This window comes from Siphateles boraxobius, unplaced genomic scaffold (assembly GCF_051911475.1).
Source record: "Siphateles boraxobius isolate OS27281-9 unplaced genomic scaffold, OSU_SipBor_1 65, whole genome shotgun sequence".
Classification (NCBI taxonomy): domain Eukaryota; kingdom Metazoa; phylum Chordata; class Actinopteri; order Cypriniformes; family Leuciscidae; genus Siphateles; species Siphateles boraxobius.
This window is the reverse complement of record NW_027509192.1, coordinates 3,805,657-3,822,924: the sequence shown is the minus strand read 5'-3', so window position 1 is coordinate 3,822,924 and position 17,268 is coordinate 3,805,657. Positions and strand designations below refer to the sequence as shown.

The 17,268-nt window shown below is 37.3% G+C and overlaps 1 protein-coding gene across 6 annotated transcripts in view; it reads right to left on the bottom strand.

Annotated features, from left to right (window-relative positions):
- man2a2 (mannosidase, alpha, class 2A, member 2) overlaps nucleotides 1-17,250 on the bottom strand; it is a 29,004-nt gene extending 11,754 nt beyond the window's left edge. For 4 of the 6 annotated variants that reach the window (XM_077210190.1, XM_077210192.1, XM_077210194.1 and 1 more), the window contains exons 1-11: nucleotides 17,133-17,250; nucleotides 14,582-15,433; nucleotides 11,968-12,123; nucleotides 10,630-10,887; nucleotides 9,287-9,431; nucleotides 7,171-7,342; nucleotides 6,463-6,590; nucleotides 6,171-6,344; nucleotides 5,003-5,189; nucleotides 3,512-3,689; nucleotides 1,582-1,784 (exon numbers count right to left, since the gene is read on the bottom strand). In XM_077210190.1, coding sequence (XP_077066305.1) covers nucleotides 1,582-1,784; nucleotides 3,512-3,689; nucleotides 5,003-5,189; nucleotides 6,171-6,344; nucleotides 6,463-6,590; nucleotides 7,171-7,342; nucleotides 9,287-9,431; nucleotides 10,630-10,887; nucleotides 11,968-12,099 — 1,577 coding nt within the window. In that variant the 5' untranslated portion in view covers nucleotides 12,100-12,123; nucleotides 14,582-15,433; nucleotides 17,133-17,250. Of the gene's footprint in view, nucleotides 1-1,581; nucleotides 1,785-3,511; nucleotides 3,690-5,002; nucleotides 5,190-6,170; nucleotides 6,345-6,462; nucleotides 6,591-7,170; nucleotides 7,343-9,286; nucleotides 9,432-10,629; nucleotides 10,888-11,967; nucleotides 12,124-14,581; nucleotides 15,434-17,132 lie in introns of those variants that run through there. The other 2 variants (XM_077210196.1, XM_077210193.1) reach the window with 2 other exon arrangements.
- Nucleotides 17,251-17,268: the final 18 nt, after the last annotated feature.

The window sequence follows — 17,268 nt, the reverse complement described above, 5'->3', positions numbered from 1 at the left end:
GTCAGTGCAAATTTAAATTGTTGCCAATTAAAAATTAAAAAGCTTCCACAAAACCTTGTTAGCAAAACTGTTTGACTGAAAGCTACTTGTTGAATTGTTAACAATGTGTTAAATAACAGCTTTGTGCAAAAAAGCTCTTCAATCCCAGCTTAAATTGCAGAGACTGTTATAAATGAACCATTTGTAGTTTGATTTCTATGAGAATTTTAACTAAACGCTGTGCACTATGCACTGATTAAAATTACATTTTAATAACGTTTTGGCCAATAAGGATAAATACAAATTAAAAAAATACAAAATAGCAAAAAACCAATAAATAGCTGCTATTAATATTTAATACTTTTAAATAAAACACTAAAACCACAATCAAATAATTTTAAATGCTACAAGTTAATTTAGGCATCAAAACCATGTAAAGTATAAAAAATGGATATTCATTTTTAGATTTTCAGATTACAGGGTTGTTAAATTGTTAGTGTTTAAAGATTAATAAGCAGCTTTAGAAGATGCTTTTAAATGAAAATTGTAATATAAAACACATGCTACAACATGCTACAAGTGAATTTAGGCGTCACAAAATTATAATGTACAGTTAAAAAGATATTAATATAGGATTTGCTAAAGATTACATTTAACAGTATAATAAAATCATTAGGGTTTTCAATAGATTGATTCACTTTAATTGACCGCTAGATGATGGCAAATGTAATGTACATGTAAAAATTGGGAAATGAGCATGAACAAATAAACATCAGCCAAAAAAAAACACACCGGGTGACACTCCTGTCAGCTAAGAAAAGGAAACTGAGCCAACAATTCACACAGGCTCATCCAAATTGGGCAATAGAAGATTGTCTGGTCTGATGAATCTGGATTCTTTCGAGACGTTCAGATGGTAGGGTCAGAATTTGGCGTAAACCGCATGAAAGCATGGATTCATCCTGACATGTATCAGCGGTTCAGGCTGCTGGTGGTGTAATGGTGTGGGGCGCATTTTCTTTTTCTATTTTTTTCTATTTTCTTTTGCCCCTTTGTACCAAGTGTGCATTGTTTAAACGCCACAGCCTACCTGAGTATTGTTGCTGAACATGTCAATCCCTTTATGACCACAGTGTACACATCTTCTGATGGCTACTTCCAGCAGGATAACAGGCCCATGTCACAAAGCTCAAATCATCTCAAACTGGTTTCTTGCATATGACAACAAGTTCACTAAACTCAAATGGCCGTCACAGTCCCCAGATCTCAATCCAATAGAGCAGATTTGGGATGTGGTTAAACGGGAGATTCTCATCATGGATGTGCAACAACAATGTGATGCTATCATGTCAATTTGGAGCTAAAACTCAAAGGAATAATTCCAGCACCTTGTTGAATCTATGTCACGAAGAATTAAGGCAGTTCTGAAGGCAAAAGGTGTCCAACCCGGTACTAGCAAGGTGTACCTATTAAAGTTTCTGGTGAGTGTATATAAGCTACTAACTATAATACTAATATAGCACGCATCCCTGGCTAAATCAATTTCTTTTCATCTATTAACAGTGAGATATTAGACATAAGTTGGATGTTTCTCGGACTAACCGTAGGTGAGACTCTAGCACACGGTCCAGGTTTTTGTAGAAGGGACGTGAGGTATAGTATCCACTCCAGTAATGGTCCTCTCTATCCGCATAGGCGAAGAAGTCTCCACTCAGCACTGGGTAATCGGGTGGTCTCGTCCCCTGGGCAACTCCATTAGCCTTGTACACCGCATTAAAGTAGTCTGTCAGCGTTGCAAACTGGGCCTGAGAACACAGAGATTTGCTTATAGGGCAATTCCAATTAATTCTGCATTTTCCTAAATCAAAAACATCTTCACTCTTTTCTTCACTCACAAACAAGTTAAATTATTCATTTAAATTATTCCTAGTTGTACATCAATGCTGAGGTAAAAGAGCGGTGTTGTTGTTTTTTTTTTTTAACTTTATTTTTGACATTGCAGCAATAGGTCCAGACCTGATTAAAGAATCCTCCTGACAAACATGCAGGCAGTTATTGTCAGTGTTGTGCTAGTTACTAAGATATAGTAACTAGTTACAGTTTCTACTAACTTCATTCAAAAAGTAACTCAATTACTTTGTTGATTACTTACACCAAAAAGTAAGAAAAGTACATTACTGTTAAAAGTACATTTTAACATTTTTTAAAAAAAACCATTATTTAATGTTCCCATTAATGTTCTTTTATGCGTTATGGTCTACACAAACACAAAACTGACTTAAACAGAAAGTAATTTTTAAACACTATTTTATTTAAGTCAGACCAGCACAAACTGAATATATCACAAGGATTTCTGAGGTGACTCGCTATGCTGACTCGTGATCTTCGCAGTAGACGCGCCAGAGAGAAATGCACATTTCATACGGATTACATTAGCAGACAGCAGTCTGTAGTCTGTTTTCTATCGTTTTGAATTGTTCTGTTTAAAAGTAGACATGTCTGTGAGGCAAGTAGGTTACCTTATACGCCGAGTTTCACTTCATTTATGAGACGAGCTCCAGTTCACGCGCCGGCGCCTCCGTTTCGTGATTATCTCTCGTCTGCTATATTTACTTCTTATTTATTAAATCCAGGCAATTGGTTGATGAAACATTGATTAAAATTAAGATACAATTAATACAAAACGAAATTCACCTTAAAGAAAGGTTTTGTGCTTTCTGTTCGATGTCTCTGTGAAAGTTTTAAAGCATCTTTTAGTGCCGCTTTCAGAGCGCTCACGTACGGAGAACTGTCACGTCCGTAACATTGTTTCTTCCTCATAAATGAGAACACTAAAAATAAAATAAAATAAATATTTTGTTCTGTGGAGAGAGCCAACCCTTCATCATCATTTGGTTTGCGCAGTGTAATTCACAGAATTACTAAACAATATTTTAGGCGTATAAAATTCAGCCCGTATAAATGTGTATTTTCTAAGCTTAGAAAATGGAAAAAATAATTTGATTCTAATCATAATGTAACATTATTGTAAAATGTATTTCTTTATAGGCTATTTGCTATTAGTATAGTAAATCCTTATGTTTTTATACAACTAGGCTATGTGTGGGCCTTATGTAAAATACGGGACAAATCGTTTCCCTTATTGATTTGATACGGGACGCATCATTTTACTTGTAAATACGGGACAATTCCGTATTTTAAGGGACAATTCCGTATTTTAAGGGACGGGTGGCAAGCAACCCTACCACAAATCCTACAATGCGTCGCTGCTGCAAACAGGTTAGGTTGTAGGCTACACTTCAGCCAAAATTAATTAATTTAAAAAAGTAACGGACAACGCACCGTATGGTAACGGTAACGGAGTTAATTTATTTAAAAAGTAATGCCTTTCAGTATGAGTTACTGTCAAAAGTAACTGCGTTACAGTAATACGTTACTAGTAACGTTACGTACGGCAGTAGCGTTCCTGCCTACACTGGTTATTGTAGTTGTGTATCGATAGACAGGTCAGATCCTACATCTGTAAACATACCTTTACATGCATTTCTGGGTGAGAGTTCATGTAATCGAACAGTTTCTGATAGTTGAAGTACTGCTGGTCCCACTCTACTGCTTTGTCGTAGCGGAAGTCGTCCCCCAGAGGTACCAGCAACACTTTACTACGGAACAGCTTGGACTTTTTACGGTACTGATCAAGCAGGACCCCAGCTCTGAAACAGAAAATGTCAAATATAAAGTAAATCCACTGGATTGTTTTTTTATATATATATATATATATATATATATATATATTAAGGCTGTCAATCGATTAAAACAATTTAAGTATTAAATAGACTTAAATCAATAAGTTTTGGCTCAGCAGATTTTTAAATAAAGAAATGTATACTTTTATTCAAGGAAGCATTAAATTGGTCAAAAGGGACAATGAAGACATTTTATAATGTAACAGAAAGTTCATTAGAACAGCATTTACTTGATATAGATTTTTTTTATTCATCAAAGATTAATGAAAAAAATGTATCACGGTTTCCACAAAAATATTAAGCAGCACAACTTTTTTCACCATTGATAATAATTAGATAAGTATTAGCATATATTAGCATGATTTCTGAAGGATCATGTGACACTGAAGACTGGAGTAATGATGCTGAACATACAGCTTTGCGTTTAAATTTTAAAATATATTACAATAGAACATTTTATTTTCTCTAACCACATTTTAAGATTTATTTTAAATTTTTATTTTAAGTTTTTACTGTATTTTTGATCAAATAAATGCAGCCTTCGATGAGCAAAAGAAACTTATTTAAAAAAAAACATTTCTTACACATGGTAGTATATATATATATATATATATATATATATATATATATATATATATATATATAACCTTAAATTTTTTATTTTAAATACATGACGATATATTTATGTAGGGGGCATCATTAATTGTGCTCATTTAATAAATTTTTGTAAATACAAGATATTAATTTCAAATCAAATTAATAGTTTTTTTAAAGTATTCATTTTAATAATTTACTATCATTATATTATTTTAATTGTATATAAATTAATATCAAGTGAATGAATGTATTTAAATTCCCTAGTTTCCATCTCAGCAGTTACATTTGTAGTCATACCGAAAAGGAAGACTACACATTTGAACATTTGGGAGGAAATGACTCATGAAGCTAAAAGTGTCCTCATAAAACCCTCTACCTATTCCAGTAAACCTCAAAGACCTCTGAAGTGTAAGGACAGGTGCAAATTAATTGCTACAAGCTTGTTAATATCCGGGTTTTCCTCTATGGAGCTAAAGAGAGAGAGAGAGAGAGAGGGATGGATTTGAATTTGAGCCCAGTTCAAGCACAACCCATATAAATACAGCTGGCATCAGCTGGGTGATGGACAAATGAATTTTGTTGGCTAACACAGGAAATTAACCTACATTCATTCTTTGGCTAAACTCCCCCGAATCACATTAATCTCCTGGTTGCGTATTAATCAGCCCTACAGCCTGCCTCACCTCTCGGCCACGTTGGCATCTGAGATTGCTCGGGGCGGCACCTTCCAGGGGCAGTTGACTCGACTGCCCGGCAGCCTCTTGAAATCAAACTGGCAGCAAATCTTCGGGTCTGGGCCACACGTGTGCGGCACGTCGTAGCTGTAAAACGGCATCATGTGGCAGAACATGTCTGTGCTCGATTCAATATCTGTAGATTAAAAAAAAGAATTAATCAAACTCTGAGATGGGTTGGCAAGACTCATTGGCAAAGCTTTCAAAAATGGCTGCCAAGGGTTTGTGTTTTTCTTAAAACTTCTTTAGACATTTAAAGCATTTCCAACATGTAGAAAATGATTATAAATGCTTTATTCTGATCTAATAGCCATTAACAAAATTGTAACATTTTTGAAGAAATATGAGTGGTGCTTGTGTAACCGGTTCAATTTGACCCTCTCTGAGTGGGATTCGAATTGGCGTTCTTCGGTATGGGAGGCGGGCACACTAACAAGGACACTGAAGACCGCAATCTCTAGCGTCACTCCTAGCGAGCCCAGGTGTGCCTCTTGAGCCCAGGGGAGTGAGGTTTACACACTGCCACAATGCTAGGGTTGTTGCTAAGGTGTTGCTATTGCTGTACGGTTTCTAGGGCGTTACTAGGCAGCTAATTGGCCCAGGTCAAGAGCACATACCCAAAATATCTATGATATTCTGCTCTCCAGATATGGCTTTGGTCCATTCAAAGCGATTCTAAAGGATATTTTGATAAGGATATATCGTTCATGTCTGTAGCATAAAACTAATTTGTTTCAATTGTTTTTGTAAATTGAAAAAAAAAAAACTTAACTATATTAAAAAAAATGAGGATATAAAAAATATAGCCTTGGCAACTAACCGAAACAAAAAAACAAAAAAAGTTGAAGAAGTACTAAAACTACTAAATTGAGCTAAATAAAAATATTTAAAAAATAAAGCAAAAACTAATAAAAATGACAAAAGCATATAACAAAATTACTACAATAAACTAAAATTGAAATAGAATCTGAAAATAAAAAAATATGAATAAATTACAGTTTAAAAATAATACTAAAATAGCAATGCTTATAAGGTAACTTCGTGCATTTTATCTGTACTAATTTGAAACCGCGTGGATTAAATGTGAATGCATGTTTTTATATTTGTAGTCATTTACCCCAGGCCTGCCTCCACATGAACTCCAGGCTCCGAGTGGCAGAAAAGTGCTTTTTGATGGAGTAATGGACCCTCTGGATCAGCATGCTGGTCATGTTCGCCCGTTTCAGTAGGTAAGGCATCGTGGCGCTGTGCCCGAACGGATCAACGGCCCAGCCTGAGCGAGGGGTCACACCTGCAGTAACACACAGATTAAATATTCCACTTTTAGGATCAAGCCTGCATCTCCCATATCTAGAGCAAATGCAAATACGGTAACCACTAAGCCACACCACCCCACAAAATAATCATACCCAGATTTCTCTCCAGCCACTGATGGCCTTCAATGAGCTGATCGATCATGGCGAAATAGTGAGAGTTGGCTTCATCCGTCATGACCCAGCCTCCTGTCACCATCTCAAGCTGTCCGCTGAGGATCAGCCTGAAAGAAAACGGGTTTAAAGAGGATTCTTAAAACTGAAAGCACAGGTCGCAAGACGAGGTGAGGAAATCCACAACATTAGATCAGGCTATATAAGGAGCATATCACTTGTACCACAAGCATATGGACTAATGAACCGTCAGCAGATTACAGAGTTAAGAAGATGAACTGATCAAGAATGTGGGACTGAATCAAAACACAACAGTGTGAACAAGAGCGCTGATTGGATTGATTGAACTGAAAAATGGTTCACTACCGTTCAAGATTTTGGGGTTGCATTTTTAAATTGTTTTTTTAATGTTTTTAAAAGTATTTTATGCTCACCAAGGCTGCATTTATTTGATCAGAAAATGCAGTAAAAATAAATATTATTACAATTTTTAAAAATCTGTTTTATATTTGAATATATTTTAAAATGCAATTTATTCCTGTGATGGAAAAGCTGAATTTCCAGCAGCCATGTATTTAAAAAAAACTGTAATTTCAGAGGTGTAGAAAGTCATTACATTTTGATAAAAGATTACGAAGACACCCTTAGACCTTTAGCTTCAAATGTTTATCTAATACAAAAATGACTCACTTGCGCATCGCCTCTTGTTTTTGTACGTCCGCACTTTCCCACCATTTGGCGAAGTATGATATTTCCGACCAAATGAACTTCCGACGAGGATCTTCCGCCAGCTTCACCAACATGTTGTTGAAGATATGCTGGGTCTGGTCATAGTAGTACTTGTCAAATGTTTTGATCCATCCTGTCGCAAAAGAAGTGCAGCATGAAATCACAGTTAAAATCAAAGGAAGGCATCCAGATCTGATGTAGCTGCCACCACACAATGAAGTGACAACAGAATCTGTGCTAAAAACAAACGTTCTTTTGATAAAACACTAATAACTTTAGAAGAAGGATAGCCTTTTGGCAGCACTTTGTTCTCCAAAGAACAATCTGTTCAAAATAAAACTTGTCTGTTCAGAATTCAGAGGCACTGCTGATCTCAGGGCAGGAAGAACAGATCCGTGCTGACCCTGAGAACGGCAGATCCGGAAAGCTGACAGAAACATATTGGAACGCTTTCAGAATTACACAATCTGCATTAAACAAGCATCACCACAAAGACCAGTGACACGGTACCGACACCAATAAAACAACAGGGAAACGGGTCACTGACTTTAATGTATTCGATTCAGTCCTACAGTTCTTTCAATCATAATGCTGCAAAAAAAATGCCAACTGCAGGGGTTTCGCAAGCAGATTTGGAAACGTATCTGTCCTGTGGGTGATACGCATTGTGTTTTTCATAAGGTGCTTCACAAATTGTGCCTACGCTGCAAAACGCAAGCCCAGCATTGACCCACTTTACCTGCACGACTCTTTCGGATACACATGGCTAGCTGTTAGACTGAGGATGCTGCATCAACAACTAAGGAAAAGTAAAATGAATAATGTTGCATCCACTTAAGGACTGTGGGTGAAAACTTTATGGGAGAGATTGAAACTTTACGACATGTTTAGGTTTCTTAAAGAAATTATAGTCATTTAAACTTCAAAAAAGGATAAGAAAATATCATGAAGTAGGCAATGTTTTTTTTTACATTTTTGTCTTTAATGAAATATTATCCAAACCATGTTATGCTACAAAAGCTTTCCATTTCAAATAAATGCTGTTCTTTTGAACTTTGAAAATCCTGAAAAAGATCACAATTATTTTAAATTGTAATAATATTTCTCAATATTACTTTTTTTAATGATTTTTGATCAAATACATTGCAGCCCTGGTGAGCATGAGTATCTATAAGGCATGTTTATAAGGAAATACAAATTGATATTAAATACAAACTATAGGTGTAGTTAAAATTAATGTGACATGTGTATTATAGTATATTTTATTATTAGTTACCAATATTATTATTATTTTTTCCATTACATTTTACTTTTTTATATATTTTTTAGTTTTTTTCCTTTAATGAAGGGAACATGCACTTGTGAGAAAGCGAATGAACAGCTGCTGCTGTTAATATCATTTGCTCAGGATTTTTTTTTTTAATAAAGACTTATAACCAGGGGTTATTATTATTTCGCCACATCTGCTTCAGCTGTTGGCGAACATCAAAAATAACAGTTTTGCAAGCTGTTCATAGTCTCAATAACTCTCATACTCTACCTCTGAAAGTGGGGTCAAGTAGGTTTGCATCAAAATATCAATAAGTTATGTGCTCGTCGAAGTCGAAAGATCACCAATTAGCAGCCATTTGATTGGAGCATTGCTACATAAAGGTCCATACAACTCATGTGCTTCTGAAGCCATATGATAGCTCTAAATGAGAAATTTTATTTGTTTACTCAATGAAAACCTTCTCCAGTGGGAGGTTAACTGAAAATCTAAGGAAGATAAACATTATTAGTGAAACTATTGATACTTTAATTGTACTTGTGTGTCCGTTTTGAAACTTCCAGTTACACCAACAGAAATCTCAAAACTATAGTTACGCTTAACACTAATGCATTATGCATGTAGCAAGAAATCCGATTACAGCATTAAGCAGCACAATTCCGATTCAACAACTTGACATATAAACACAGCTAAAGGCTTGACTCAGGGTTAAATGTTGCCTGTGTAGAGTGAATCAGACCCAACTTCATAAATTCTTCAGTACAAGAGGTTGATGCATGTTTGAGTGAATGAAGTTTCGATCCCTACCTGGATCGTTGTGCGAATGAGGGACCACAAACACTTGCAGGGGCTCTTCGTCCCACTCGTTGGGCTCGTAGGTGATCTCAAAACCTTGCTTCCAAACACCTCCGTCCACATTATCGAAGTTTAGCAAGGAGTATACATCCAGCATCTATGGCCAAACAATCAATACAGAGATGTCATTCCACTGATTCATCTGGAAGACTTGATCCATTTCAAAATTCTAAACATCTTTACAAAAGCCTCAGAACCTCCACTTGAAGACACAAAAATGTGATAAAGACGTTACATTCAGCGATTTTCCACAAAACAGGACATGGCGCGGACTTCCTTAGAAATACATCTCATGGCAATTTGATATAACTGACAGATGACAAAGAACTGTATTTAGAGTAGGCGTGACTGACTGAAGCATAACAATGCACCCAATGGAGACAAAAAGTGCCTGTTCACAAGCATCCATGAATTGTGTGTTCATGCTTTTTGGGGGCTGAGCAATAAAGGGTTGTTTGGGTTGATTTCAAAAACCAACAGTTTTACTGTTATTTAAAAAAAGCACATTAGACATTATATTGACTGAAATATATCTTGTGTAGGAGCACATGACAAAGCAAGCTTAATAGAATACTATTGCCATCCTTGTGAAATACAAGTCATCACTATTAGTCATGTAACTGCAGAAAGGCAAAGTCAAATGTTGCAGATTCAAAACTCTGATTACTGACGTAATTCTATAACTGCCACTAGAGATGTCAAAAAGACATTAACATTTTAAAAATGTGACACTTTGAGCGATGTTGAGCGGAATCGTAAACACCTCTGAATTGGGCATTGTTCTCACGCGCTCATCAGATATGTCTGTAATTGGCTACAATGCTTCAAAAACGTTGTAAATAGCCTATACATCAATGACGCTCTTCACCGAGCGCTTGCACAGATACACACGTGAGCGTTTGAAAGCAGGCGTCTATCACCGGAGTGGTCCACTGATAGACACCTGCTTGTGATTTCAAAACCTCTCGCTACCGTTTTTAAAAAAACTTTCAAACACTTCTGTGTGTTCTAAAACGCTCCCATGCGTTGGTCATAGTAGCCAATCACAGACATATCCGATGAGCGCGTGAAACCAATGTCCAATCAGAGGTGTTTACAATTCCGCTCAACAGCGCTCAAAGCGTCACTAAATTTCAGTATCGACTTGGTACCGAAGTCGGTACTTTTTGACTACTCTAACCACAACAAGGGAATCCCAAAGCCGCACTGCAATCCGCTCCCAGATAACACTGCATTCAATTGTAGTCCTTCCACACACACACTCCAACCCACTGAGACGCTGTTTCGATTCTCACCTGCAGGTCAGTCTGGCTCCTGCGGCCAAGTGCGAACTGGCAATCCAGTGGCTTGACGGAGAGAAAGGTGGGCCTGCCATCAAAGGGCAGCACCCAGGAGCCATTGGCGCTCCGGAAGGGGAGATGCCCGCTGGGAGAGATGGCCCCTGTATCTGTGAGCTCCAGCACAGAGTCTTTGATGTGGCTGATGATCTGATGGTTCTCCTCCAAGAGCTGCTCCAGCTGCTCGATGCGGTTCTGCAACACCGAAATCTGGCTCTGAAAACAAGGAGGGGGATGGAGGTGTAATCTATCTACCAACACAATCTACAACATCACACAACTGACCTGAGCGCTCTAGAGGGGACGGCACACCAAGGCACACAGGACAGGCATGGCTAGCATCTAACACGTCTACAACTATCATAAACAAACGAAACTTTTACATTTTCGAAAGAAAACTTGAGTAGTGTCCTCGTGATTCTGAGTAGGAATGCACTGATAATTTATGCTGATGATAATTCCTGTAAAGTTATGGTCGAAAACCGATAGGGCTGCCCCCTAATAGTCAAAAGAAATGATATATTCTGGTACTTAGATATGTCACAGGTCCATTCTTCGGTCTAAATTTATGGGATTTCTTTAGCCATTTTATCATCCCCCAGGCAGATCACAAGTCTGATAGCTTAGAAAAATAATAGCACACCTCTTCTCAACAGATTGCACGATTTGAGGTATCATTTAGATCCGTAGTACAAAGAGTGAGGGATGAGTTAGATGTTAACATAAAACTTAGGATTGGAAGTTTGTTTAAATCCCTTGCCTTAGCAAGTGTTACTATTATCAAGTGTCACTGCAGCTGTAAGTGTTCGCTGGTGCAAAGCTCACTGACAATCAAATTGAAAAAAGATTTAGTACTGGCTTTGGATACAAACAATATCTGCATTTGCATAATGTGCGTTCTTTTTCCCGAGGCTTCCGATATGAAGCACATAAAATGTGCTAATTCCCACACCATCAACTATGTGTCATTCTGAATGCAATTTCTAGAAGAACACCAACACATTTTTCTAATAATTAGGTTTTTTGCATTTAAAAAAAGCCTTTGGTTTGTGATAGGAAAAAAAAGCCAGCACTCACATAGAGTTATTCACAAGCTAATTTAGTAGTTAATTGGCTCCAGACAGAGCCAGAAACAAATTGGTCACATCTCTAGCTTTACACTTGCTAGGCTGAAAAAGAAAAAGAAAAATCCACCGAAGGCTTTGACAAATGGAGCCATTCAAACAGACCAACACAAAAAAATATATATATATTTATCCAGGACAAAGGGAATTCATAAAGAAGTCACTGACTCACCCTCGGAAAGTTCCCTGCGTTCTGTCTCCTGGCGGGATCGTGCTGGACGCGGTCCAACATCAGGTAGAGAGAGAAGACGGCAACACAGAAGATGGCCCCGCCACAAACGGTCACCTGCTTCTTCAGTTTCATCCTCCTCTGCTTATCTCACGGACGCTGATGTCGAGAGACAAAAGAAGTCTGATGAAGGCGTGTCCCAAAAGTGGAAAAAGTGCAGTGTTGCTGGAAAAAACTCTGTGATGGGATTTGTCAGCGATGTTTAAAGTCCACCTCTGCTCTCTATTCTATAGCAGGGGCTCGTGGGATAGGGGGGGCGGTGTATATATACACGGGGGACACTGATCAGTGGGAGCCCAGCAGAAGTCTGTCAACTGTGACCAAACCACAGCTAATTTCAGCCTCCTTCAAAGTGCCCCTTGTCCTCAACCATTCAAACCCAAGAAAGGAAGAGGGGGGAAAAGAATAACACAGGTTCTAAACAGTGGGAGCCCAGACAGGGATCTAGTGTCCCTCCGGCAAAGCCTGTCTATATGTGTGTGTGTGTGTGCATATAGATGTCGTTCGGTGAGGACATGTCCCCAGCACTTTATCAAACAGCTTCCGACAGGGGTGGATGTAATACGGAGGAAGCATCTCCAGTTCTTGGGCAGTTTTCATTTTGTTACTAGGTAATGTTCATTCCTGCTCTGCTCTCAGAAACGCATCGTTACACTGAAATTACAAAACTAAATGCAAACAAATGTCCGTCCACTCATGAAATTCATCGAATGATGTTCAGTGACAATTTTGGTTATAAATTTTATTTTATTTTAAAGTTTATATAAAAGGGCAAATTAGAACCCAGAACCCTTCAAATGAGGTTGATAAAAGAATATATATTAATACACACAAAAAACACAATATACATAAACACATGCATACATATTTATATATACACACTCACCTAAAGGATTATTAGGAACACCATACCAATACTGTGTTTTACCCGCTTTCGCCATCAGAAGTGCCTTAATTCTACGTGGCATTGATTAAACAAGGTGCTGAAAGCATTCTTTCCAAATGTTGGCCCATATTGATAGGATAGCATCTTGCATTTGATGGAGATTTGTGGGATGCACATCCAGGGCACGAAGCTCCCGTTCGACCATATCCCAAAGATGCTCTATTGGGTTGAGATCTGGTGACTGTGGGGGCCATTTTAGTACAGTGAACTCATTGTCATGTTCAAGAAACCAATTTGAAATGATTCGAGCTTTGTGACATGGTGCATTATCCTGCTGGAAGTAGCCATCAGAGGATGGGTACATGGTGGCCATAAAGGGATGGACATGGTCAGAAACAATGCTCAGGTAGGCCGTGGCATTTAAACGATGCCCAATTGGCACTAAGGGGCCCAAAGTGTGCCAAGAAAACAAATATTTGTTGTTGGAGACAATAAATGTGCCATATGTGGAATTTTAAACCTACAAGTATATTTTTATGAAAGTGACCATTATAATGGGGTAATCAAATGCAGGCTAATATTATTAGTTCGTGCTTTTGTTTTTATTTTCATTTTTAGTTTAGCCTTTAGTCATTTTTAAAAACAAAAGCATTATTTTTGTTTTTAGTTTGTAATGTTACAATGTTAGGATGCAATGTGATTTTAACCACCTTTTTGCACATAATATTGCATAGCCTACATTACATTCCCTATATTTGTTTCCATATCATTCAATATCAACATTGTTTGGATATCATTGAGCAGGATGTGAAATAACATTTTTTTTAAATAAATAAATACATTTTCTCTATCCAAATAGAAAAATGTAGAAAGTGCGTTTTGTGGCTTCACAAATGCTTTGCTGCATACCTTGGTTGTAACGAGTGGATATTTCAGTCAAAGTTGCTCTTCTATCAGCTTGAATCAGTCGGCCCATTCTCCTCTGACCTCTAGCATCAACAAGGCATTTTCGCCCAAAGGACTGCCGCATACTGGATGTTTTTCCCTTTTCACACCATTCTTTGTAAACCCTAGAAATGGTTGTGCGTGAAAATCCCAGTAACTGAGCAGATTGTGAAATACTCAGACCGGCCCGTTTGGCACCAACAACCATGCCACGCTCAAAATTGCTTAAATCACCTTTCTTTCCCATTCTGACATCCAGTTTGGAGTTCAGGAGATTGTCTTGACCAGGACCACACCCCTACATGCATTGAAGCAACTGCCATGTGATTGGTTGATTAGATAATTGCATTAATGAGAAATTGAACAGGTGTTCCTAATAATCCTTTAGGTGAGTGTATATATACACACACACACACACATATATACCGGTATATAAAATACAAAGCATAATTATACAATATAATAAAAATATATATTTAATATAATATAATTAGTGCAGTCAAATCGATTAATCGCATCCAAGATAAAAGTTTGTTTATATATATATATGACTATATATATATATATATATATATATATATATAATCTTTTCCAATTTATGATGTCACAACCAGCACATCAGTACCACCCAAGTGTCTTAACCTTGTGATGCCCGTGTGTGTGTGTGTGTGTGTGTGTGTGTGTGTGTGTGTGTGTGTGTGTGTGTGTGTGTGTGTTCTCACTTACAGGGTAGAGTGTAGTTCTTCACACGGCAGTGGTCGCTCCAGTCTGAGTCGGTCGAGGATCCATCGTAACGAATGCAGACCACCAATTCAATTCAAGAATGAATTCCCACCAAGCAGAGAAAGGACCAGAGTGGAATAAGAACGACCTGGCTCTTTCTTGTACTTTTTTTTTCTCTCTTTCCAGCTTGGCTGATGGGTCTTCTCGGACACTGATGATGCAGATCTGCTTGTCCACTATCCTTTAAACTCCATAATGTATCCAACAAAGTCACTAGTTTTAATATTTTGCGGCCGAACACGACTAGCGTACCTTTTCTACACTCTTGGACGACTGACCTTGATTCTGAATGATTTTGGATTATAAAGTCCTACAACAGGAGGCAATTCTGGGAAGTGCACGAATTGTGCAAAATTTGACAATGGAAGGTGGCGTCTCGCATACAAGATTTGAAAAAGAAAGACAAACCCAGAGCAGCGTGGCCTGGATTTGCCTGTAAAAACAAGCAGGTGTTCTTCCTCCTTTGTCTCACAAATCTAATATGAAGGTAATCCTGTCAACTCCGCGTCAGGCAGTGTCTTAGCGCTCTCCAGAAAGACTTGGGATTAAGCCTTTCCTCCAGCACTGCTAAACGGCTCAAACGATCCCATGTCCAAAATGGAGAGGTTCCAGGAATGGCTACATAAACTAAGAAGGCTACAAAAGGGAATCTTAATGGAACTGCTCTTAACGGAAGATGGAAAACCTAGTTTTATAAAACTAATGATTAGGACTGGTTTGAAGGTCTTTCTTCCATGTTTTCTATTCTGAAGCTCAGATTTCCACAGCAAGTGTCAGAAACGGAGAGCCGAGCCCCTGTTGAAACAAGTGAACAGTGTAGTTTAATGCGCGTCTACTAAAGCGGAAATCTTAACAATTGCAGTCAATATTTGTTACATTATATATTTTTTTTTTTTTTTTTATAATTTATTGATTATTACACAAGCTAAAGATTTTGTGAACATATAATATTAAATGATATAATTTATATTTTAAATTATAATTTAAAAAGCATACTAAATTGTTATTAGTGATCCAAAGAGGATTTCGGAAAACAAAAATATTTGTCTAAAATAGTTTAAAATAGAATTTTCGGTTTTGGTCGAAAATGTTTGAGGGCCAAAATCTTTGACCAAAACAGTGAATTTTTAATTAATGTTTCTCCCATGATGCGTTAGAGAAGCAGCGGGAAGCACTTGAAAAATGAAAAATGAAAATGAGGCTAGATTTAAAACATGTACAATTTGTTCAACTGAATTATCGAGAGGCAGCTTGTTGCTGAAGATCTTTACTACGACTGCTTTAATTTATCAGCTGAGAACACAACACACTGAGCAGCAATTACCCAAACTATATTTGCGATTTCAATTTCGATTGGGGTAAATAAAAACTATTTATTTTTCAAATGTTTTACTTTATCGGTTTCTGTAAAAACATTTAAAAATAAATAAATAATAATATTTTGGTGCATCACTAATAGTTTTTCATCCATTCTTTATATCATCCTTTCAAATATCTAAATAAAGCATGAAGAATTGATTGGAGCTTCACAGTGAACAATGAAAGTCCGATATATCGGCCAGGTTGATTATTTGGCTGTTATTAATATAGTTGGCAGATAATTAAGTCTGTTTAACTGATTATCAGAAGCTAGTTCCAAAAAGCCTCATCAATGAGTAATAAACATTTTTAGTACATTTTGAATGAATATTGTGTAAAATGTTTTTCTTAATATTGGTCATCCAACACCATCTGTATTGGCATCAGTCATTTAAAATCCCACATTGGTCAAACACTAGGCCTAATTGTGAACACTGAACAGAGAAAAGAGTGTAGATTTATAATATCGGAGTTTGCCCATAATAAAAAATAAAAAAAACATTATATTGGTGCATCCCCGAAACTGAAAGAATCACTGACTGCTTTCAAATGAATAATGAATAAAAGAAGAAGAGGTTCAAATATACATATATATTACACTATAAGATAAGCAATCATAAGTGAGGAAAGAGATCAGTATGTAAAACTACAGCAGCCTGATCTTGCCCTGAAAGTCTCACAGACCTCAACATAACTGCAGGAGAATTATTTGCCTACTGCCTAGAAATATGCCTGGAATAATTATGTGTGAATTTTATCAACAGCACTGATATCTGACAGACCATTGAAGCACATAGTTCGTCATTAAACCAGCTTGTTGCCATAGACAGATCCACTGATATCCACTGCAAGCCTTAACAGTTAGCCTATATCTGCATATGGATGCAAGTTACTCGTTTAACGCTTTAGATCGGATCTATTCACCTCTAGCTGACATTCCCACTCAAGATCAGACATATATAAGAGTTTATCAGCTAGATCCGTAGGTAAGATCGCGTAGTATTCTCGTGGAGCATGTAAATACATTGCCTCTGCTCTATTCTTCAATACAAACGCGCGATCAAGCAACAGAAAACACCTTTCTAACGTTTAAAATCATTACAATGCACTTCTAACGCTTTTTGAAACGGCTTACCTGTTGGTGGCGAGGATTTTAAACGAGAAAGCAGTCACGGGACATCAAATATTTCCCCGTAATTTCCTTCTGAAAGACGTCTGTGATCCTGTGCAAGAGCTTGAGAATGGAGCAGAGCATTGTGGGAAGTGAAGTT